Below are 24,071 nucleotides of genomic sequence, written 5' to 3'. Positions count from 1 at the left end.
ACCCTTGGTCCAGGCCTACTTCACTACTCCCCAGGATGGGTCTGCTGGAGATCAGAGCAGAGCTGCCCGGGGGATGCCATCTTGGAGACAGGCCCAGCCTTGACCCTACTCCTGACTCAGATTCTTAGGGCGTCCATGGCCTCCTCTGCAGATAGCTCCCCTCAGAGCCTCCCAAGAGGGACTCTCCACTCAACACCTGCTGAAATGATAAAATGATAGAGCAACTCATCTGTCTTGCCTCTTTGTTCACTGAGCCTTGCTCCAGCATGACAGTAGCCATCACATTTTCACATTTTTATTCATTAATTTTGTCAGATGGTTTAGTGGGGTATGTGGGGGGAGATGATCAGGAGTTGTTCCCCCATGCCCTGTGCACAGGTCAGGACATGCTGGGGTGTGCCCCTTAGCCCAGGGTAGGGAAGCCATGATAACAGGTTAGGGACCCACATCAGAAGCAAGTTACAAAGTTAGAAACCTGGGGTAGGGATCAGAAGCTCAAGAAAATACAAAATAAGGGATTGGGTTGGTGAGGGAGATCAGTGAGGGAGAGGGAATGGAAGAAGGTCTCTCGCAGCTCTGGCTCAGCAGTAGCTTCGAGTCTGGCCCTCAGAGTGGAGGGACCAGCTGGGAGTGGGGTAGGGGGGTGGGGGACCAGCCCCCTCCCTTCCTTGCCCCCCATTCCTGTACAAGGTCCCTCGGTGGTGCTCGCCACCCCTCCCATAGGCTGGTGGGGCTGCCCTGTAGAACAGGAGAGGCTCAGGAGGGCCCCAGGGCCCAGGCACCCTGTGAGGGGTATGGGGACCCCAGGGGGCCCGCTGTTTCTGGGGGAGGTGGGGAGCTGGGGGGCCAGGATCTGAATGGCTACGGGGGTGGGCAGGAGGGGAGGAGGAGCTGGAAGAGGCAGGTGATGGACCCCTGGGCCCTAGGGCTAGGTTGACATAGAGGGGCTCAGGCCGGGTGGAGTGCCGGGCAGGGTACTGAGGGGCTGAATAGCCCAGGTGGTTATGGGGAAAGGAGGAGGCGGGTGGTGGGTAGCTGAGCAGGAAGTCAGGGGACCTGTGGAGTGGTGGTGACTGGTGAAGTATGCCATATGAGGCGTTGAGCCTATCTGGCGGCATGGAGCAAAAGGGACTCCAGGACTGGGTGGGGCCAGAGTATTGGGAGCCATCACCTCCTTCGATCTCATAGTACAGGTTCTCTCCCCTGTCAAGTGGTGCAGGGGGACCCAAGGAACGCCTCCAGACTGGGGATGGGGAGCTGGGCTGGAAGGATGGGGAGGCCAGGGGGTACAGGCCTGGTTTGGGGACCCCAAGAAAGGGTGGCAGGCACTCTCGGGGGGCTGAAGAGAAGCCGCCAGGGGTTCTCACAGAAGCAGGAACCTGCGAGGAAACAGAACACGGGAACTGGGCTGATGTCTCTGGCACAGCCCTTCAGCCCCCGCCTGTCCTGAGCTGGGCACTGACCTGCGCAGGGCCTCTGTGTCCCCTCCTTGAGATCCCTGTGGGCCGCTGGCTCCCATCACTTTGTTGCCTTGGTAGGGAGGGTAGGGGTCCTGGAGTCCAGGCACCCGGGTGGGCTAGGGAGTTGAAGGGTGGCCCACTCCCTGAGGACTCTGGGGGCTTACAGCCCACCTCCAGGGACAGTGAGCGGCAGAAAGGGGAGTGCGGAGCAGATGGGTTGCTCCCATGTTCCTGTTGGTTCTGTCTCTGGGCCACCTGCTGAGCCCGCTCAGCCAGGGCCAGGGCCATGAGGCGTGCTGGGTTTTTGGGGGGTGGAGGCGGGGCTCCCCCAGGGCGCAGAAGGGATAGGGATGAGGGAAGCATCGGTGAATCCATTCCAGACCCTACACAGAGAGGAATGGGAAGGAGTGTCAGCCAGGTCTTGTGCACAGCCTGAGTCCGTGAGGGTGTGAGGTGGGCTGAATAGGACTCACCATGCTGGCCTTGGGCTCCCCGGGGACCTGGTAGTGCCAGCTTGCTGCCGATCTCCTGTTGGCAGGTGTCACTCAGCTGGGCTTCAGTTCCATGCAGCAGTAGGGGGATGAGATGGGGGCGCAGGCCTGGGCTGGGGCTGAGTGCTGGCGTTGGGGTGACTGAGGCAGGTGTTCCCCCAGCCCCCAACAGCTCCAGGACAGCAGGTGGCACTGATACAGCCAGGGGCTCTGAGATGTCCAGGGCAGTGGGTGAGGCAGGGCTGGTGGGCCCACGGGGTGAGAGGGCCTGGGGGGTTGCCCTGGGTGGGAAGGCAGAAGCGGGGGCTGGCGGGGCTGGGCTGGCAGGAGGTGCAGGGTCCCCTGGGGTGGGGCTGCTGCAGCGAAAGGTAAGGGGATCAAAGTCGAGCCCTCGGAGCCCCTCCAGGCAGCGGGGTGGGCTGAAGTCCAGCTCGTCACCATCATCCAGCCAGGCTGAAGTTCGGTGTGAGGGGGAACCGGAGAGTGCCCCGAGCCCAGCTGCTGAGGACTCGGACGACCCGGAGGCCGAGGAGGAGGAGGATGACTCAGAGGAGGACGAGGACAGGCTCTCGCAGGAGCCAGCGGGGGCCGGGCCCACAGGGAAAGCATCACTGCTAGAGTGGGGTCGCCGAAGCCTGTGCAGCCTCTGGAGGCCTGGAGGGGGGGGTGGGGGTCAGTCAGGGGTCAGGGCTCACCACTTCACATACCCTTACATCAGTGAGAACAGGGCACACAACCCAGGAAGTTGGGGAAATGTCATGCAGAGGCACATCCCTGGAGAGGGTCAGACTCACGGTGATAAAGGAAATGAACGGCAAGTCCATGAGGAGAACCATTCCGGACCCAAAAGCCAGAATGAAGTCTGACAACCCCACAGGTTGTGAGCATGAGACCAGCAGGATCTCAAACAAGGCTGCTGGGAGTACAGATGGGGGCAACCACGTTTGGAAAACAATCGGGCCTTGTCGTGTTCAGTTGAACATGAGCACACCCTAGAGTATGCCCCGCCACTCCTGGGTATGTGTAAGGCCCTCAGGAGCGCGGGCGTGGCAGGGCGTGCTCATAAGAGCCCCCAAATGCATCAGGAGTAGGATGGACAAGCAACTCCCGATGGGATAGCCACATGGAACAGTAGAGAGCAGCAGAGAAGAGTGAGCTCCAGCTGGCACCACGGGTGGCAGTCTGTACTGCAGTGGTGACGGTCAAGTTCCACATACAGCATGATACCCCCTTCCTTATGATACATTTAATTCAAGTTTCCCAATGACTAGAACTGTGCAGTATGTATTTACATAGACACCTGCACATGACAAAACCTTAAAAACAGGGAGATGATGACCGTCAAATCAAAAGGATGCCTCTCGTGGGGGGGCAGCAGGTGGGAGGTGGGAGGAGCTTACAGGTAAGGTAGTGGGGCGCTTTCAGTTCTGGCCAGTGGGTTCATGGGTGCTCATTATATATTTAAATTTATTCAAAAGGAATGAATAAAAGACTTATTTAAAAGGATCCTGTATAGACCAATGATCACAGTGTATCATGAGCCAAGGGTGATGTTTTATCCAACTCATTGTACCTGATGTCCAGATTAAAAACTGGAAAAACCCCAAGACCCCTAAATTTGAAGTACAGCATTTCGAGGCCAGCTCAGGGCCTCAACCCTTCCCAGACCCCCCAGGCATAGGCCAGGCCACCGTGAGCTCACCAGCCCCACTGGCCTGCGATGACAGAGACTCCTCACTCTTGGCAGATCTAAGTGTGACTGTGTCAGGTCGGCTGCCTGCAAGGAGAGGTAGAAAGATCACAGGGACAATTCAGAGTGCCTCCCCCACCATCATGCCAACTGCCTAACTTCTGACCTGAAGGCTGCGGTGGGGTGCGTGTGCCCCCCAGCCAGGGAAGAGGCTTCTTTCGGGGGATGCTGGGGCCCCGGCCCAATGCAAAGAAGGTCTTCCAGCTGCTACCTCCTGGCTTCCGCTGTTTCTCGCCTCTCTCCCCTTTCCTCCTGGGGTTTGGGTGAGACACAGGAGGCAGTCTGAGGAGCTGGGGCCTCCAAGCTAGTCCATCCACTCCCTGGTATTCTACTCACCTTTCCACAGGTGAGGCTGAGGCCTTGGGAGCTGTGGACTCAGTAGGTGTGCCCAGCCGGCCCTGGGTACGAGCCTGGGCTTCCTCCAGTGTCAGCAGGCGAGTGGAGGGGCCGCTGCCCGCAAGGGACTTGGGCCTGGGGAGGAGGCAGTGGCCTGGGGAGTTGGGAAAGCGGGCAGTCGTCAGCCTGGGGGCCATTCAAGGCCACAGGCAAAGCCAAGCGCTACAGCCCAAGCCCCGGCCCCAAAGCGTGCCCCCCTAGCTGGCAAGGCAGGGGACCAGAGAGGATCAGGCAGGAATAGGTGGGCAGCAGGCAGGTGAGGAGGAGGAGTGAGGCGGAACCAGCTGATGAGGCAGCTCCCAGCAGCTAGCGAGGGCAGCAGCTCTGGCTTCAGTTACCTCGGGCCAGAGGGCCCTCCGATGTGCTGAATCCTGACTGGGCTGGGGTCCGGGGCAGGGCAGGGAGTCTGGGTGGGGCCGGGGCAGGGTCAAGTCTGGGGACCTCCCACCTCCTCCCAGGTGGACCCCTGGCCCCAAGTGCCCCCAGGAGCTACAAGGGGTGAAAGAAGACCGATGTCCGGGCCAGGAAGTGGGGATCTTGAGCGTAGGAGCTGAAATGAGAAGGGTGGGGAAGGGAGGGAGAGGCCGGGGCGGGGTCCTCAAATAGCCTGGAGGGAGGTCCAGCTTTAGTGGGGAGGGACAGGGCTGGAGCCCACCTGCCCTCCCACTGCGGCCCTGACAGTGAGGAGGCAGTAGCCAGGGCATCAGGGGGTGGGATGAGCATACCTGCAGGGTCGAGGCCAGCAGAGGTGAAGGTGTCACTGAATAGGACATCCACGTGGGTGAGCAGGAATTCCACCACCACTGACTGCACACGCACCTCCCGGAAGGCCGCTGCTCCACCCAGCCCCACTGACTCCAGCTCCATGGACCTGATGTGAGGAGGGAGAGGGAGGCCAGGTGCCTTGAGCCACAGCTGGGGAATTCTGGCTAGGTAAGGTGGGGAGCTGATAGAAGCAATGACTGTCATTCAACACCTCTGACCTTCTCAAATTGATCACATCTAGAACTGAGTTCTTAACCTTTCTCCAAACCTTCCCCATCTCAGTCAATGCAGTCCTTTAGCGGTTCAGGCCAAACACCTTGGAATTGTTCTTGACCCCGCTCTTTTCCTCGCACCCACATCCAATCTGTTCACAAACCCTCTGAGCTCCACCCACAAAATCTGTCTGGAATCTAAATTCTTCTCCCCTCCCCTCCACTGCCCCACTCTGGCCCAACCTCCATCCTTTCCCTCCTAGATCTCACAACCCTCCCCTCGCTGGTCTCTTGCTCCCATCCCCACTCCCTCAGTCTGCTTCTCATGCACAGCTGGAGGAAGCCTGAGTCACGTGAAGGCCCTCCCAGCTCAGAGCTCTCACCTGGCTGCCTCTCATTCCTGGTAAAAGCAAAGTCCTCATAATGACCAGAACCCATCCGTCACTCCTCTATCTGGTACCCTATCATCTCTCTAACCTCATCATCTCCTCCCCCTCAGCCACTTACACTTACTCACTCACTCAATCAGCTCCAGCTGCACTGGCCTCCCTGCTGTTCCTCCTGACCCAGCCCCAGGACTTTTGCACTTGCTGTTCCCTTTGCCTGGTTTGCTCCTCCCCAGATATCCACTTGGGTCCCGCTCTCACCGTCTACAGATCTTAACTCAAATGTTACATTCTCAGTGGAGTCTTCTCTATCCACCTTGTTTAAAATCATAAACCTGTACTCTGGTCTGTCTTTGTTTCTTTTTCACCATAGTTCTTATATCTACCATAGGATGTGCCACCTATTTTGTTTAGGACAGAGAGCTTGCCTGTCTGAGGCTTACCCTGCTGATGGCCATAGAAGACTTCTTGCTGAAGCCTTCCTTTCCACTCTATCTAAACATTCTGGAATGCCATGACCCTGTGCACCCCCCTTCCCTGCTTTGTAATCCTTCTCCTTGCCACTGGCCACTGTCAGACCACATTGTATTTTCTTGTTAATGGTTCATTGTCCACCTCCCCCATGAGAATCTTGCTCACTACTCTGTCCCCAGTGCTGAGAACAGGGGCTGGCACACAGAAGGTACTTAATATATGTTGAATGAAATGAACAAGAGAACAAAAGTTGGGTGGGTTCCTGAGGAGGGGGTCGGGGTAGGGGGGAGACTTGGGGCTCAGCCTATGGGAGGGAGTTGTGGGTGGCAGGCTGGTGAGCTGCCATCTTACCGTAGCAGGTTGGGTGCCCAGACGATGGCCAGGTTGCGGGCATGCATGCTGGTGTTGGCACTGTGTCTTGCCATGCGGGCCAAGTGCCTCAGCAGGTATTCCAGAGTCCTGGGAGTAGGAGTAGAGGGGGACACCTGAGCCTCAACGCCCTTGGGAGCCCACCACAGCCCTTCCCTGTCCCTCCTGGTTTACCTGTAGTGCGGTGGGGGCAGCTGCTGGATGACGTCGTGGACACGCACCAGGCGTTCCTCCTCCCCGGGCACCGACATGGCCTCCTAAAATTGTGCACCGGTGAGATGGGGTCTGGGCCCAATGCATCCCAGCACCCTCCAACCTCGCCAGCTCCATTACTCACACTGAACTTCCCGTAGAGCTGATATGTGAGCAACGGGTTGGGCAGCTCTCGGAAATAGAGCTTGCAGAGGGAGGACACACTGTGGATATCCTGCAGGAAGGCGGGGCCAGACAGTTCAGGGATCCTCTCACTGTCAAACTCGTGCCTGAGGCCACCAGGCCAAGGAGGAGGAAGACTTGGGTCAGAGCTGGCCTACTGGGCTGTGCCTTCCCTGCCCTACCCCTGCTGTCCACAGAGGGAAGCAACCCTCTTCCTGTGCTGGGCTCTTCTGAGGCCTTACTGGACCTGTAACAACCCTGTGTGCCAAAGACAAGGGTGCTCCATTTTACAGAGGACACTAAGGCTCAGGTGGGAGGTGCCCCTGCCTATAGCCACCCAAGGCCATGTGACTCCAGAGTGTATCCCTGCACCTTACACCAAGTTGTGCCGTTCTCTTGGCTTCAAGAGGTCACTGCAAAACATGCCTGAAATCCCAGCAGCCCCCTACTCACAACTGTCTGGTGGTGTCCTACTGCTCAAGGGGAAAAGCTCAATACACGTGACCTCATGCTGCATCTCTCACTGACCCCAGGCTCTGTGCTCTTCCTTCATAGCCCTGTTAGCCTCAATGCTTGTGTCTCACTGTTTCCCCACTGTCATGCACACTGTCCCTCCTTGGCTAAGAACCCTCCTGTAGGTCCCCCCTCATTCCAAGTAAAAGCCAAAATCTTAACAGTCATCAAAAAGGCCTTGCACGCTTTGCCCCTAATTACTTCTCAGACATTCCTCTTTGGAATGCCTGTTCCCTCTGCCATGAATGCTTTTCCCAAGATAAACACATGGCACGCTCGCTCCCTCGCCTGGTCCAGAGGGAGCTCTCTCTCAGGACGCCTTCTCTGTCTACCCTGTTTCAAACTGTAATACCCCTCCTGGATTTGTTATGATCCTGCTTTCCTCCCACTATCTTGTTCTTCACAGCACTTGTCACCTACAAGTAAACTCTCTCATTCCTTGGTCATTCCCCCCAGCATGTGTTACCCCTGACGGTGGGAGTCTCTAGTCCTCCTTCACCACTGTGTCCTCAGTGTCTGGTGCTTGGCGTGTGGAAGGTGCTCAACGAAGGTGGTCCCTCTGCTTCCAGTGCTCATTCTGCTCCCCCCTCTCAGGCCTCAGCTGGGGTGTAACTTCCTCAAAGAAACTCTCCCTGCCTCCAGCCCTGGTCCAACCCTGTTCTATGCCCTCCTAACTCCCAAGAACAGTGTCCCCAGCACATGGCATGGGGCCTAGACTAGAGATGATGCTCAGTAAAAATGTGTGGAGGGAAGGGGGTGGTGAAAGGCCCTCACCGTAGCCTCTGGATATTGGATGACACGCCTGAGAGTCGATAGATTCCATCTACCACCCCGTGGGCCTCAATAAACTCAGAGCAGCAGCGAAGTACCTGGGGCACTGGGAGAAAGCAGCGGGGTCAGGGCTGGGAGGTGGCATCCTGGGTAGGAGGGGTGGGCTGGGTAGGCGGGCCTGGGCCTCACCGTCCTGGCCCGAGTTGCTGAGGTGCTCTCCCAGGTCGCAGCCGAACACCCTCTGCCGCAGGATACCCCGCTGTCGCAGCCGCTGCCGAGAAGGGCGGGAGCGCATGAAGGTGCGCAGCAGGCCAGCCAGCTTGCCACGTGGCCGGGGCACAGCTGTGGGGGTGAAGGCAGATCACCAAGGGTCCGTGCTGCCACCAGTCTAGTGGGGGGGGGGCAGGGGCCTGGCCCCTTGTTTCCATTACCTGAGGTCAGAGAGGAGACACCCTGGGGAGCCGGGACACCACATGGGAGACCATCGGCATCTGTGGGGTGAACGGTGGGTGGGAAGAATCAACAGGAGACAAAGGATGCAGGACGGCCTCCCCACTCTGCCCGTGGCACTTACCCCCCTTGAGTCCTGGACTGGGCCGCTCTGTGAACAGCTCCACACACTCGCTGGGGAAGAAACCGACCTGAGGAGGGTTCAGGGTCAGTGCCTGGGCCTTCCTAGCTTGGTGTGCTGCCCTAGCCTTACCTGTCCACCCCAAGCCAGGCTCACCTGGAAGCCTCGCTTGCCCCGCCACCAGCTCCGATCCTCTGTGGGCGGCATGTCGATCACTGAGACGATGTCTCCTACCTGGGAGTGGGCAGATGAGAGGAGGGAGGGTCAGAAGCGGCTGGGAAGTGGGGAGGCCAGCTCTGGAGCCTGCTCCCCCACAGCCTCACCTCGAAGGACAGCTCGTCTGGTGCTTGGGCTGTGTACCGTTTCACCACATGGGCAGCGGCCACCGCAGGGATATTGAGTGAGGCCTCCTCACTCAGGAGCAGTCGCCGGCCATGATTGTCCAGCTGAAATGAGTGGGAATGTGGCAGAGAAAGGCCAGAAGGACATAATAAAGGCAGAGAAGGTTTCTCCATGCCCACTTGTCCCTGACCTAAGAGCCCCACTCACTCAGAGCTATAGGTCAAACACCTAAATTCATGCCCCTTCCAAAACAAAGCCCCTCCCTTCCCATCTCATGTCCCGGGACTCCCCCGCCCTGAATCCCTCCTAATACAATCCTGCACCCTCAGTCTCCATAGCAGATGCTGCACATCTGCTATCTAAGAAGCCGCTGGGTTAAGTCACTCAGAGGCGGGTGTTGTGTTACAGCCAAACCTATTTTTAACTGATGTACCTTGAAATCCTTACATCCCCAAGGCTCGCAGCCCAACACCTGCTAACACACACACACACACACACACGCACGCACACACGCTCATTCTCTCTCACAGGCATGCGCCCACACAGACACTGAAATACCAGTGCCTCCTCCACTCTGGCTCGTTTCTTTCCTGTGCCCACACACGTTTCCAGGCTGTTCCTTGCTACTCAGCCATGCCTCACTCACTCCCAACTCCAAGCTCTGCTGCCTGGGCCCACCTCCATCCAGGTGAGCACAGGCCCACAGTTGAGATTACTGTCCACCAGTCCTGACAGGGTCTCCAGGTATTGCAGCAGCAGTGGCACCAGCATCTGTGGGCAGGTTGTCAAGGTGGGCTCTTGTGAGGAAACCCCAAGAGAACCTACTGCTCTCCTATATGGCCTAGATCACCTCTAGGCAGGACAGAAATTCCACCTGAATACATGGATTCTGCTCTGCTGTTACGTATAAAATATTGTCATATCAGTTCGTAAATAGGCTATGCCAAACTCCTATGTGCCCCCATTGGTCTGGCCATGTTGACCTTCCCACGGAACCCCCCCAAACTTCCCATGATCCTAAAACTCAAGGGAGCCTTCAGAACCCTGCTGCAGTTCTAGGGCCTCTCCATTCTGATTGGCTGGGACTCAGGTCATACTCGTTTTTAAATATTTACCGGTCCCCCTGCCTTGATGGTTTTCCACATCGCTGATGAAGACACACCATGGCTGAGGCAGGGGCTAGGAAAACAAGCCATTTACCTGGGCAGCCCTGGCACCCTCTGGGGGTGGGGGCAGCTCTGGGAGACAGGAAAACCTCCGGTCAAATATGCACCGGTGGAGGTGGGCATCCAGGGAACGGAAGTCATCATAACTGCGGAGAACTGGCCAGGAACGGCCCTGTGGGAGCAGGAAAGACAGAAGGGAGCAGTGGTCCAATTTCAGTGAGCTGAGGACTATGGTGACCAGTCCTCCAGGCTAGACGAAAGGCAGGGGTGGCCTCACCTGACAGGTCACCTGCACTCCAAACACCAGCTCGTTCTCTCCAGAGAAGCTGGGGCCCTCACGCCCTGGAGATAGCAGGAGCTGTAGAGGGAAAGAAAGGCCCAGGTGAGGGCCTCACTTTTGTTCCAGTCCTGACCCCTCCAGGCTGGCATTATTTAGGTATGGGCTGTGCTCCCCAAGGGCAGGGCCTGGTGATATGTTAGTCAGAGTACAGGGTCCTGGCACAGAGCATATAGCTAACAAAAAGTTGTTGCTAAATGAATGAATAAATGAATGAATAAATGAATAAATGAATGAATAAATAGTTCTCCCCTTTAGCCCTGCAACTGCTGCCACTGACTGATCAGATGGGGAGCAACCAGTCCCAAGGACAGGTCTCAGGGATAGGGTGGTTGATATTGCTTTCTAACAGCGTGCAAACCCTCATACCTGTATGTGGCCAAAGTCAACATTCTCATAGTGGAAATGGGCACAGTCAGCCAGCCGGGGGAATGGACCTCGAGGAGCCGAGAGCCTGGGGGACAGGTGACACATTACTAGTGGCTCCTGTGCTTGGCACCCTCCTAAGCGGAGCCTTTCCCTCACCTCTCACCTCTTCCCAGGCTTCCCCTTCACACTGGGCCCCCCAGAGGGGGGCAGGGGCTGCACTGAGCCCTCTCCTGGGCCATCCAGGCTGTCAGTGCTTCGAGCCTGTAGAGCAGAAAGAAGAATCAGAGGCCCCCAGGGATGGGAGCAGAGAAGGACAAGGGGAGCATTGTTATTTGCCAGCCTGGGCCTAGAGGCTTGAATCACTCCACACATTGCCATTAGCATGGAGTAGCAGGGTAGGTCAGGGGGAGGTGAAGGCCAGGCTGAGCATAGGCCTTCTTTTCCTGTGTGGCTTGGGGTGGGGGGCTGGAAGAGCTGGGGCGAGGGTGAGGCGGGGAGAGAGCATGCTGGTACCCTCTCTCCAGGTTTAAACTCCTCCTGTAGCCCCTGCAGCATAGAGTCATCTGCCAATGTGCCTCTCCATATCTCTCATCCATGTCTGGACAATCCCAGCTCCCATTTTATCAGTCTTCCTGCTTCCAACCTCTACCCTCCTGCTGGCTTCTTGACAGCAAGCGCCAGTATAATTTCACACAACACAAATCTGCCTCTGTGTCTCCATTGATCATGGACCTTCAATGGCTCCCTGTTGTCTTCAAGATAAAGTCTGAATTCTCAGTCTCTGTTTACCTCTCCATTCTCATCTCTCCCCATTGCCTCCACTTTCAGAGCTCTTAAATTTCTAAGAGTCCAACAAAAGCATCATCTTCTCATTTCCTTCTAGGCCTTTGCAAAGGCTGTTCTCTCTGCATGGAACATTTTTCCTCATTCTTTCACTAGGTTCACTTTTCCACATCCCTCAGGTCTCAACTCACATGTTTCCTCCTCTCTGAAGTTCTCCCTGTCCCTTCAGGCTGTGTCAGGCACTTATTCCTGACTCCAGACTCTTCCACCTCCTGAGGTTCCGCCATCCCAGGCTTGACAACTATGCCTGGGCTTCCTCCATCATAGCCTGGAGTACTCTGAGATGTCACTATCTGGTGACAAGTCCATCTCGCGCACTGGACTGTGACCTCCTCAAGATCAGGTCCTGGAGCTGAGCCCCCAGATCCCCAGCATCGTCCAGCACAGAGGTGGGCACAGAATCGGTACTCCTCACAGGTATGGTTGTGCCTGATTCCTCGCTGGGTCCCAATGCCCAGTGTCAGCCCAGTTGCACAGCAGGGCCTGGTAAAATCTGATGAATAAATTAACCAACTACCAGATGGGGACGCCCCAGACTGGGCTCTAGTTTCTCCCTCCTTCATATCCCTGCAACCCCAAGTACATCCTTGGGTCTTATCCACGGATCTGTCACCCCTCCAGCTCATGCTCCCCAAGGCAGGATGGGATCTGACTCTCTCAGCGCCTGAAGCACAGGGTCTGCAAAGAGGTCTCACTGAATGTCTGTTAAGTGAGCAAACGAGGGAGTGAATGGATGAATGAGCAGGAGCAGCCCGGTGGGAGAGGGAGATGGTGGCGGAGGAGGACAAGAATATGGAGAGGACCCAAGGATGAAGCGGGAGGTACAGGCTGGGCTTCGGGTTGTGGTGGAGTAAAGGGGAGAGGAACAGCTGAAGAGGCTGAGGTAAAGGTTCAGGCTGATGGGGGGTAGAGGAGGGTTGGTTGAGAGGGACTGGGATGGGGTGAGAATGATGAGAAGGAGAAGAAAAGGGTCAGGCTGAGGATGGAGCTGCGTGGGGGTGGGGCTTGAGAATAAGAAAGGGGATGATGGCAGGAGGGGGGGCTAGGCCAAGGAGGGGCGGAGGTTGGGGTGAGGAAGCTGAGGATGGCTCTGGGAGGAGGGCTGGAGAGGACTCAGGGAGCTTCAGCAGGCCTCTTGCCGGGGCCACTTAGGGGATGCCGGTTCCTCCCCTGGACCAGCCCCGCCTCCTCCCAAGTCCAAGTCTTCGGCCACTGTTACCCCATCCAGGGCGTGGAAAGGGACGCACGCTGAGAGGGCGGGGCCGGGGTGAGGGCAGGTGCCCTACATCGCGCCGGGGTACCAGACGGACCGCGACTAGGGGTGAGGGGCGGCGCAGGCCTCCGGCTCGGGCTCGGGCGGGGCCGGGGGCGGGGCGCGTGGGGCGGGGCCGCGCACGGACAGACTGCCACGCGGACGGACTGACGGCCGCGTGGGCCCCTCACCACCATGGTCGCGTGGCCTCCTCAGGCGCTGGCCGCGCTGGACTCCTCGATCGTCGTCCTCGTCGCCGATGCCGCCGCCATGGTGACACAAAGGGGAGGGCGCGAGCCGCGCGCTGGCGGCTGCAGGCTCCGCCCCTAACGGCTGCCGGTGGCTCAGGCGCGCGCCCCACGGTGGCGGGGGCAGGGGGGACGCGGCGCCGCTCCTCATTGGCTCCACCTTTGGCCTTAGGAAGACGCCCCGCCCACCTGGCAGCTTTTCATTGGCTTCAGCTTACGTCCCATCCCTGGCTCGGTCTCTTCGGTCCCGCCCCGAGAAGTTTGACAGCGCCGCGCCCATGACCGCTTTTCATTGGCTGTTATTCCCCTCCTGAGACACACTCCCAGTTTCTTTATGATTTGCTTCTAACACTTCTAACACTAAGCACTAGGCCCTCCCCATAGTATTCTCAGTGACCGCTCCTCTAACCGCTCATAATTGGATCCTCCCATGGGCCCAGGGCTTTTCTGCATCCCCAAGCAGCTTTTCAGCGTCTCAATCCTCTAGCCCCACCTTGTCAGTCCTGACCCTGCCCCTGCCCACAGAAAACTGACATTTCGTCCATGGACAGTTTCCACAGGCTCAGACGCCCTGCCTGGAACATAACTCTAGGCACTCTGCAACTTGGTCTGGGGATATTTTCCTTGCCTTCTCTACTGTCTATTACAGGCCGGCCCCCCAGCCTTGACTCTTTGCCTCCCATAAAGCCAATCTTAAATCATTCCCATCGCTGAGTGAGCCGGGCTCAGAAAACACTGTGTAACATACCACCTTTCCAAGAGGACTCTCCCATTGGTCATGCCCTCAACAAGGCTCTCACCTTAGAAAGCACATCCTTGATCCATCCATCCATTCATTCAAAAATTCTGATCACTTAATTTGTGGATACATCAGTAACCAAAACAGGGGAAATATACACTACCCGCGTGGAACTCAAAAGCTAGTAGGAGATGACAATGAACAAAATACTTAAAAATATAGAAGGTGATTAAGTTCTATGGATAAAAATTAAGCAGAGATTAGGGAAAAGGAGTGCTGGGGGTCAATTTACAATTACTTATTTCAATTTCTTGAACTTGCATTCCTCACTCCCAACATAGATATTTCCTACATGGTGTTTCCTCTCCCTCTACCGGGTGTATCCCTTCCCCCACTTCAAGCTCTGTGGTGGCTACAAATTCTTTGACACTCCTCTCATGAAAAGGAGGAGTCGATGTCCCCTCCCCTTTGAATCTGGGCAAGATTGTGACAACACCAACCAATAGATAATAGTGAAATGGATACCATATGATTTCCAAGGCTAAGTAATAAAAGGCAATGCAGCTTCCTTTTTGCCCTCAAGAATGACTAGCTCTAAGAGTTGTTGAGGCATCATGTAAGAAATCCAACTATGCTGAGGTAGTCATGCTGTGAGAAAGCCCAAGCCACATGAAAATCATGTGTAGGCACTGCAATCCATAGTTCCAGCTCATCATCTGAGCCCGGATGCCAGACTTGTGTGCGAAGAAGCCCCAGAGAGCCCATGTCCAGCTGTCGAGTCACCTTTGAGTCTTTCCAGTTGAATCCCTAGACATCATGAATCAGAGACAAATTGTCCCCAACTGTGCCGTGTCCAAATTTTTGACTCACACCCTCCATAAGCATAATAAAATTATTGTTTTATGCCACTGAGTTTTGGGGGTGGCTTATAATCCAGCAATAGTAATTGGGATGACCCTTTGTCAGCTAGTTAATTCCTATCTGTCTCAGTTTATCAGCACCGCACTCTAACCAACTGAACTAACTGGCCACCCCATTTACCTGTCTCAGTTTAAATGTAACTTCCTCAGGAATCCTTTTAGGCCCTACTCACCACTAAGTTAGGTCAGGCTCTTGTACTACAAGCATCTTTTATTTCTCTTTATAACTGAACAGCTATTTCCTTCTTGTTGGTTTCATTTAAATGTATGGTTTATTCAAAAAAGGCTAAAAACAAATATTTACCGTGTCTGTGACATACAGAAGTTACTTTTTACGGAAATCTATTCCATCCTCCTGTTTTTATAAATACAGACATCAAAATAATCCTGATTATATATTCTTCAACATTTTATTATGAAAAGTTTCTAACACACAGCAAAGTTGAACAATTTACAGTGCACACCCATATATCCACCACTTAGATCTTACTTACCATTAACATTTTACTATATTTGCTTTGTCTCACATCCACCTACTACTCTATTCATCCATTAACCTAATTTTTGGAAACATTTCAAAGTAAATTACAGACACTGGTATACTGTCCCCTAAATACTTTTGAATGCATATTTTTCACTAGAATTCAACATTTTTCTTTTGAGATAAGCTTTATGTACAATGAAATTCACAAATTTCACTGAATTTTGACAAGTGCACACACTTGTGTAACCCAAATCCCTACCCAATGTGGCAACTGAACTTTTTATATGGCAGCCCAAGGCTCCAACGCCAGAGAGAAAGAGAAAGAGGGAGAAAGGGAGAGAAGGAGAGAGAGAGGGAGAGGGAGAGAGAGAAAGAGGTGGAAACTGTATCATCTTTTCTAATCAGTTTAGAAATTTGAAGCAGTATCACTTCCTCTGCAATTCTCTTTGTGGAGACAGTCACAAAGTTCTACCCAGCTGCAAGGAGAAGAAACATAGATTCTATTTTTTGATGGGAAATGTTTCAAAGAACTTGCAGACAAAACAATAGGTTAATAGTCCAGACAGGTGATGACAACTTAGACTAGGGTGAGGGCAGTGGAAGGGGAAGAAGGCATTAAGTTCTGGATAGATTTTAAAGATAGAGATGATAGGACTTGCTGGTCAACTGACTGTGGGTGTGAGGAAAAGAGAGGAGTCAAGAACAACTATGAGGCTTTTGAACTGAGCAGGTAGAAGGATTAAGCTGAGGAAAGCTTGGGAGGAGCAGGTTTAGGTGGAAGACTGGGAGCTCAGGTTAAGACCTGTGCAGCTTGAGACATCTCTTAGACCTTTAAGTGGGGGTGGTGAGCAGATAGCAGGATATAGGAGTGTGAGGTTCAGTGGCCAGGTCTAGGCTGAAGATAGAAATTTGGAAACTAACAGAACAGAGATGGGATTTAGAGCCATGAAACTAGACAGCAGCTCCTAGGAATGAGTATAAACAGAGAAGTCAAGGCCAGAGCCCTAGGACACACCAAAGTGACAGGCTGGTGAAGAGGAGGGTGGGGTGCTGGAAGTAGGGTAAGGAAATGCTTCAAAGAGGGAGGGATCAATGTACCAAAGCAGGATGTCAGACTGAGGACTAACCATTGTCCAACACTCTCATGACCCCATTAGCTCCATGCCCAGAGGGCAGTCCCTTCTGACTCCCTGAGATAGGAGGATCTATTCCTGAGTTAAGGTGAGGCCCAGTTTTGCCTGAAGTCTTACCTGGAACCCCTCTCCTGCATTGCCCTCCAAGAAGATGAAACCAGAGATTTTACATCAACAGTCAGGAAGTAGGGTGGGGGAAGGGGGCAGCTATTTCCCTAAATTAGCATGACTCTTGGCCTTTCCAGAACAACTCCTTTCTCAGAGAAAACCAGTAACCTGAAAACAATATTTCATTGGGAAAAACAAAATTTGTATAATTCAAAGTCGTCTGGCCTCAAGTGAGGCTCCTTCCCTCCTCAGCCGCATTCTTGGAGACCTGGGGGGCAACCAGGCTGGAGGAGACCAAGACCCTGGGTCTTCAGTATGGCCCAGCAGGAGGGATAATTGGGCTTCCACTTTCCTGGAAAAAAGCCAGGTAGTAGAGGCTGAGGTATGTACTCAGGGTCGGGATCTGGGGATGTGGATGGTTCTGGGAAAGGGGCTCAAGAGAGATGGGCACCCAATGGAGATCTCGGACGATTCAGGGGCCCGTTGTCATAAATCATGGAGATAGTCACCTTTTCTGCCTCCGCAGCTCCACCCTCTGAGCCCTTAACAACTGCAGTACAGGGTCCTCCTGGAACTCGCTGCCATCGGAGTCTGGAGGAAAAAAAGCGAGCTCCAGGGGGCCTGACTCGTAGGGTGTCTGACCACCATCCAGATCAGGGCAGCCACACGTATCAGCTCACCTTCAGCAGCCTGCAGAAGTCGAGTGGCCTGGGAAAGCAGGTCCTCCACCGGGTGGTGGTCAGCAGGGGGTGGGGACGTGACCACAGCCTCTAGAGACCCTGCCTTGAATGCAGAGGGCGGGGCCTTGACGCTTATGGACACCTCCTCAACTGGAGGGGGTGGGACCTTGGGTTGAGAGTGCCTGACTACAGCTGAGGGATTTTCTTTGTCCTTGCAAAGCACTGGCCTCGCTGCGGGAGGCGTGGCCTTGGCAGTCCGATACTTGGCTTTGGCTTTAGACCCACCCGGCCCAGTCTCCGCCTGCGGAAACTCTGAATTAGAGAGAGGGGGCCTGACCTCTGAGAGAGAGGGAGTAATATTGGTTTGTGTGTGTGTGGCCTTGACTTCTGAAGATTCAGATTGCAGTGGTGGCCGACCCTCGAGGAGAGGGGGCATGTTCTCCAGGCAATCCGGGAATAGGCGAGCCGTCACTACCTGGCCCAGGGCGCCTCGGAGCTGCGGGCCAGGTTCCTCTTCAACTGCTCGCCCAGCAGGCTCCTGGCACCGGGCTCTACCCTTCGGAAGCTTAGGGCTCTGCCTCTCAGTCTGAGTGGGGTTGCTTGGTGTGGGGGTGGGCAGGCCCTGGGGAGCGGTAGGGTACACAGTAGAGGTCGGGGGCACGTGGGGAACGGCCCCAAGAGGTACCCAGGGACCCAACTGCGGGGCCCAGAACAACGCATGGGGGCTGGAGCCCCAAAAGATGTGTGGAGAGAACCCTGGGGGAATAGGAGGCCTCTCCACATGGATGGCTTCCGGGGGAACAGGCCGGGCCACACTGCCCCAAAATGGAACACAGTTAGGCTGTGTTCCCAGGGAACCAAGGGTCTCTGCAGGGGCAGGAGAGGTTGGCAGACAGATGGGGACAGGGACCTGAGAGAGAGAGAAAGAGAAGAGTGTCTTCAGTCCCACCAGCCTACCCCTTCTTTCCTCTAACTTCCCTTAGGATACCTCCTCAGCCCCTCAGGTTCCTCCCTCCCCCAGCTCACCTGAGTGGTGAGGGCAGTGTTCCCTGGCAGCATCCAAGTTCTGTCACCCTGACCCTGAGCCTGTTCAAACTTCCGCCGCTGCCGCCACTGGTACAGAATGTCATCCTCTGGCCGCAGGGGTGCCAGGGAGGAGACTGGAGTTGGAGCTGGGATGGGGGCTGGTGCTGGAGTTGCTTCGGGGTAAGTAGAGGGAAGAGAGGTAAGATAGAAGCACCGGTGATGAGCAACCCAGTGACAGCCTGTGCACACACCCTTCGACTGTACCAGAAGACTATTCAGACAGGCTCTCCAGATAATGTCCCAACTCCTCTCTGGAGTGGGAAGTGGGAAGGGGCAGAGACAGAGGAGAGAGAGGACTTATGGGCTTCTCAACCTGTCATCATTCAATTCTTCCCTCATTAACAAATATTTATTGAGCTCTTACTATTGAGCCAGGCACTGTTCTGGCTCAATACAGCAGTGACTAAGGAAGGGCCACTGGCTGTCCCTAGTCCAGCGGGGCAAAAGGACATCTTTCCCATCATCCAGAGCATTATTTAATCAGTCATAATCAGTAGGGCTACTATTGTCTCTCAGAAGCCCTACCATCTGATGCTGGACAGAGAAGGGGGGGGCATCATCTTAGACCTCTCCCCTCTATATCCCCCAAAAAGATGTGTGGAACAATCCTGTGATTCTACTTCTAAACCTGGCCACTTCCCTCTACTCTGCTCCTGAGGCTCTGGCCCAAGCCAAACTTCCAGTGTTTCTCACTGGGAGTTGATAGCTGCCAGAGGGAGTCTGTTAACACTCAAGGAAGATCGTGTCCCCTCCCTGCTCAGAACCCTCCCATGGCTCCCCAGTACTAAGATAATGACCAAATGCCTCACCATGCCTACATGGCCCAATGTAATCTGACCCCTGCCAATCTCTCCCATCTTATCCCACACTACTCGCACCCCTACCTCTTGCCTTTTCTAGTCCACTGTCTGCACCATGCTCCCTCCCACCTCAGATCCTTTGTACATGCTAGAGGGTTCTGTCCCCACCTTCATAATTCAGGTCTCCACTGAGATAACACTTCTTCAGGGAAGGCCTTCTCTGACTTCCTAGTATCACTGTCCTCTCCTGCATGGCCCTCTTTTCTGCTTACTTTCACATTTGTTTGTGGGGTTATGTAGTTCTCTGCTCCACACTCACTATGCTTTGAGAGCCCTGAAGGTATGACTATGTATGGTGGGTTCACTAGGGCCTCATACACAGTAGGACTCAATGTTTGTTCGATGAATGAATGGATAAATTTAGTGTACTAAACAACTCATGAAGTAGATACTAGTTTTATCCCCATTTTACAGATGAGAAAACTGAGGCTCAGGAACAAGAGGTGAATAAAAGGTGAAACTTAGAGGGAAGAATCAGACAGACAAGTGCTTGAGCAGGATCACACAACATGCACGAACAGCTCTATTTACTTGTGCTTGTCTGTTCCCACTTATGGGAGCCAAGACAAACAGAGCTGTCCTGTGCACCATTGCACCTGTCCTGTGCACCATTGCATCCCAGGACCTGGGTGGGCATAGAGTCAAAGTAACAACAATGATGGCAGTAATAGTAACACGGGTCCTTAATCTCATCTCTGAAAATCCTGGGGGCAGAACTTTGAATGTTCAACAGTTTGCTTATTTTAGCAAAGTTGCATGGTATATACAGTGTAAACGGGTTTGGGGCAGTACACCAGATTCAAACACATTCGTATTTGGTCGAACAATATGCAATTGCCAACATTCAACCATTTTTTACTTACAAAGGCAAAAATTTCATATGGTTCAATGTAATATATCCATAGCAAAAAGTATGAATAGCGCCCTAAATGAGATAAAGCTAGATAGACAGATAGAATAGATAGATAGATACATTATAAATATCCTCATTGTTGAGGTCGGATTTTGCTGTCAAACCAGGTGTGGTACCAAATTTGCAAAAAGCTTTCTGATTTTAGAGCTTTGTGTTCAGAGTGGCAGACAGGACAGAGAAAACCTGTCATATGAATGGTAGCCACTGTTAACAGAGCTGTGCTTAGTACTCCATGTATTCACCAACTCCTTTAATCCGCACAACACCCACAGCAGAGGACTACTATTATTATGCCTGCTTTAAAGTTGGGGAAACAAGGAGGGCCCAGAGAGGCCCAAGGTCACATAGCTGGGATTCCCACCCAGACTGCTCTCAATTCTTGCCTCCCAGAACTTACCATGTGCCTTGGGCTCAGAACCCTCGCAGGATTCGGGGGTGAAGGTCATGGAGAAGGGAGAGGTGCCATCAGAGCTGATGGGGAATGAGGAGCTGCTGGCATCGCTGGGACTGCGGGAGGAGGAGGAAATGGAGGCCTTGCTGCAGGGAGAAGGCAGAAGTGAGGCAACAAGAGTCTCCAGGGCTGGGCCTGGCGCTGTAAGAGTGGGGAAGATCATGGGGGTGGGAGAGGCACCTGCGCTTCAGCAGCCTGGCAGCTCTGCTTTGCAGGCTCAGTGTCTCCAGGTCCAGCAGGGATGAGTTCCATGTGTTGAGGTTCTATAAGGTGAGAGGGTCAGAGGTCAGCTCTCGTCCCAAAGGCTGCTGGGAAAAGGGCTCTAGATAGAGGGCCTGGAGTGCAAATCTGCCCTCCACCTGGTACCCTCACATTCTGGCTTAGAAGATCCTCCTCCTCCCAAGGGAAGAATGACTCAGTTTCCTCTGTGGATTCACCACCCCTCAGTGCAATCATTGTTGTGGGAGAAGGGTTGACCCTACTTTCCTGACCAGGCCTGACTAATCATAACATTCTGTCCTCTGGATCACAGTTATGGTGAGCGAATGAGAGTAAGCCTTGAGGCTCTGGATGGAGCTATTGGAAAAGCCTTCTCTTTCATGTGCATTAACTAAATAAATTAGAAACCTAGAGCTACCAGGGCCATCTTAGTTACTTTGAAGGGAAAGCCTGCCTGAGACTGAGCCCAGCAAACAGGTACAGAGAGCCAAGAGTCAAGTTCCTCCTAATAGTGTTCAAACACCGATTCAACCATGCCTGAAAGCATCTACTTTTGGATTTTTTTTTTTTACTGCATTAGCAAACAAATCCTCCTTTTTTTGTTTAAGCTTCCTTGAATTGGGGATTGACTCTAATTCTATCCCGGCTGGTACTGTCAGTTCATGTACCAAGAGGAAGGAGTGGATGGGGATGTCACCTGCTTTATTTCTTGAAGGGGGGCCATAGCCTTAGCCTGCGATGCACTGGCCACCTTGGCAAGAGTCGAGATTGCTGCGTTGGGTCTTTCTTCTCGGTCACTGGCTCCTGCTGAGAAGCCCCAATTGATTTAGGAGGGCCAGTAGGCGTGGCTGCTGAGGACATTGATCAGGAAATGTTTTACGCCAGGAGTAGATGGGACTAAAGCAGGTACCTGCTGCATGTTGACTGCTAGGGTCTAGAGATTCAGGCCGCAGCCACCAAAAGTCAGCTGGGGTTGGGCCTGCAGGCTGGCGTTCCTCTCGGCTTGTGGGCTGAGCCTGGCGGAACCGGTTGATGTACCTGTGGGCATAAGAGAATGAGAGGTGGGTGGGGTGAGGAGAATCAAATTATAACAATAGTAATCACAATAGCCAATGTTTTTTGAGCACCATCGCAGCGCTTGGTAGTTGTCCCTCAATATCCATTCTCTTTTCTTACATAGTAATGCAATATTATGTAAGACTAGTACTGGGCACGTAGCCACTCTTCTATAGATACATTTACCAGGTGTCCTTGCAGCTTTATGGCCAGGTAACTAGGTTCTAACAGGGTATGAAGGAATGTGATTCTGGAAAGTGGATGTGGTAGGGAGACATTCTGGTCCATGAAGGAAAGGGCAACAGCCTAGGGGTTGGGAGGACAACAAGATAGAAGGAAACTGTCTCTGACATCTCAACTAGGGGCTGCCATATCAGCCTCATTACTTCTGCGTGGACTATTAGGTAAGGGAGAAATAAATACTATCCTGTTTAAGCCACAATTAATTTAGGACTCTGTTACAGCAGCTGAACTCATGTCCTACAAATCCAAGTGCTCACTAGGCATTGTTATAGATGTCTTATAGATAGTAAGTAACTAACTCATTGAAAGCTTAAAACAGCTCTAGGGGATATGTGTTGTTAATATCTCCAATTTACAGATGAAGGAACTGAGGCCAAGATCATACAGAGAGTAAATGACAGAGCTGGGATTTGAACCCAGGCAGCCCAGCTCCAGAACTCTTAACCCAAATGAAGTATGGTCTTAAAAGAGCTGCATAAACAGCTCTGGCTGTGATGATTATTATGGAATGCCCCGCTTCGCCCCCTTACCCCCGCAACGTTTCTTTCCCTTCAGGGTTGCTGGTACTTACTTGGCTACCACAGAGTCACTATTATCAATCAGCGTGAATGGTGTGGAAGCAACCATCTGTTCCTCAGTGGTCCTGGGTGGGGAAGGGGTCCCTGAGCTGGATGGCCAGGACTCCTCTAACAGCTCAGGGGAGTTGAGACCTGTGGTCAGAGCCATGGGAGCTTCTGGGATCCTGGATCCCTGGGACCTGGATGGGCTCAGAGCCTAAGATCGGGGAGGTAGAGAGAAAAAAAGTAAGGCCTGGGGTCATCCCTGTAGGGAAACAGACATACATGAAGTCTCGGTCCAGAGGAGAGGAAATACATCTCACAATGGTAACTCAGAGCAAATGAGGCTGTGGTGGGGGATCTAGGCGGTAAAGGACTAGATAAGGCCATAGGGAGGGGAGGAGGAACTGTCTCTTACTGTCTCACCCCCATCTCTTATCGCATGTCTTCCTTCCCTCCAGTCCTCACTCTCTCGCTATGGGGCAGGCACACAGCATTCTCTGTGGAGTGTCCTCACCTTGGCATGCCAGGTCTGGCTTCAAATGGCCAGTAGTAGCTTCGACCCAGGGAAGCATCCCCAAAGGGGCTATCTTGGCAGGCTCCAAGGGGAGAGTGGGGTTGGTAGGCAGAGCATGGTCACTGCAGCCCTGGTGGTGGGGGGGGGCATCAGAGGAGGGGATAGCATCAAGGTGGGAGGGTAGAAAGAGGAGGGCAGAACTAGACTACAACTCCACATGGATTCCTGAACGAGATGGGCTATAATTCTCATGAAGCATCACTGCACATTCAATTTATTAATACTGGAGGCACATTCCCACCAGCCCTTGGAGCATTCTCAAAAGAGAAAAACATAGGAATTGCTTAAAATACAGGTGCATGGTCCTCACCCCAGACCAAAAGAATCAGAATTATCTGGAAGGGGGGTTAGGCATCTGTATCTTTTTCGCAGCGACCCAGGTGATTTTGAAGTGAAGCTCGGGTTAAGAACCACTGCTAAACCCTATCACAGTACATTTCCCATAAATTCTTGGGACATTGTCTAAGAAGAAAAGGGTAGATGGACTACAGCCCCCATCAGTCTCTGGGTTCCGCCTAAGCAAGAAACGTCAAAAACAAAACACATGGAGGTCTGGGGACAATTTCAAAATTAAGAAACTTAATTTCGAAGATGCCCCTGGACACACTTAGAAGAACAAAAGACCCTGGGGCCTCTACGAGAGCGGAACGTAAGAAGCATGGGCCTCCCGGGATGGTGAAGTCCAAGGCAGGAGCTGCCAAAGGCTGTGGAGCATCTTGGGAGATGTAGTTCCATGCGGCTGAAAACGCGACTCCGGACTCTAGGCTGTGTTGCTCTCACCCTTGGTCCTCCTCAGGCCTCCTGTGCTCCCCGGGAAACGGATCGGCCTCACCTGCGGTTCATCCCGCAGCTACCTCGGCGCTTCTGCCTGCTCAGCTACTTCAGCGGACTGACTCAGCACACATCTTTGTCGCTTAGCAATGCCCTATCAGCCCCGTCCCTCTCTGGGAGTGCC

At 53.7% G+C, this 24,071-nt stretch overlaps 2 protein-coding genes across 2 annotated transcripts; both read right to left on the bottom strand.

Moving 5' to 3' along the window:
• Positions 1-288: 288 nt before the first annotated feature.
• On the bottom strand, positions 289-13,168 carry ARHGAP33 (Rho GTPase activating protein 33). Its single transcript, XM_081030579.1, has 22 exons — positions 13,034-13,168; positions 10,911-11,008; positions 10,748-10,832; positions 10,319-10,399; positions 10,076-10,213; positions 9,554-9,646; positions 8,857-8,979; positions 8,690-8,767; positions 8,537-8,603; positions 8,394-8,453; positions 8,152-8,304; positions 7,966-8,068; positions 6,641-6,785; positions 6,478-6,560; positions 6,286-6,393; positions 4,823-4,968; positions 4,038-4,191; positions 3,808-3,953; positions 3,654-3,728; positions 1,934-2,605; positions 1,464-1,843; positions 289-1,379 (listed from the first exon to the last, which is right to left on the bottom strand). The coding sequence occupies exons 1-22, from the start codon at positions 13,037-13,039 to the stop codon at positions 582-584; spliced, it is 3,792 nt and encodes a 1,263-aa protein (XP_080886705.1). The 5' UTR covers positions 13,040-13,168; the 3' UTR covers positions 289-581.
• A 3,396-nt stretch (positions 13,169-16,564) lies between these two features.
• Positions 16,565-24,016, bottom strand: PROSER3 (proline and serine rich 3). The gene is given in 11 exon segments (XM_081030580.1): positions 16,565-16,732; positions 16,735-16,826; positions 16,984-17,065; positions 17,155-18,064; positions 18,181-18,353; positions 20,411-20,550; positions 20,645-20,727; positions 21,381-21,490; positions 21,594-21,721; positions 22,554-22,756; positions 23,897-24,016. Coding segments are annotated over 10 exon segments (1,905 nt in total). The 5' UTR covers positions 22,709-22,756; positions 23,897-24,016; the 3' UTR covers positions 16,565-16,700.
• Positions 24,017-24,071: the final 55 nt, after the last annotated feature.

Source organism: Rhinolophus hipposideros, assembly GCF_964194185.1.
Source record: "Rhinolophus hipposideros genome assembly, chromosome: 21".
Lineage (NCBI taxonomy): Eukaryota > Metazoa > Chordata > Mammalia > Chiroptera > Rhinolophidae > Rhinolophus > Rhinolophus hipposideros.
This window is presented reverse-complemented; position numbering and strand designations above follow the sequence as displayed.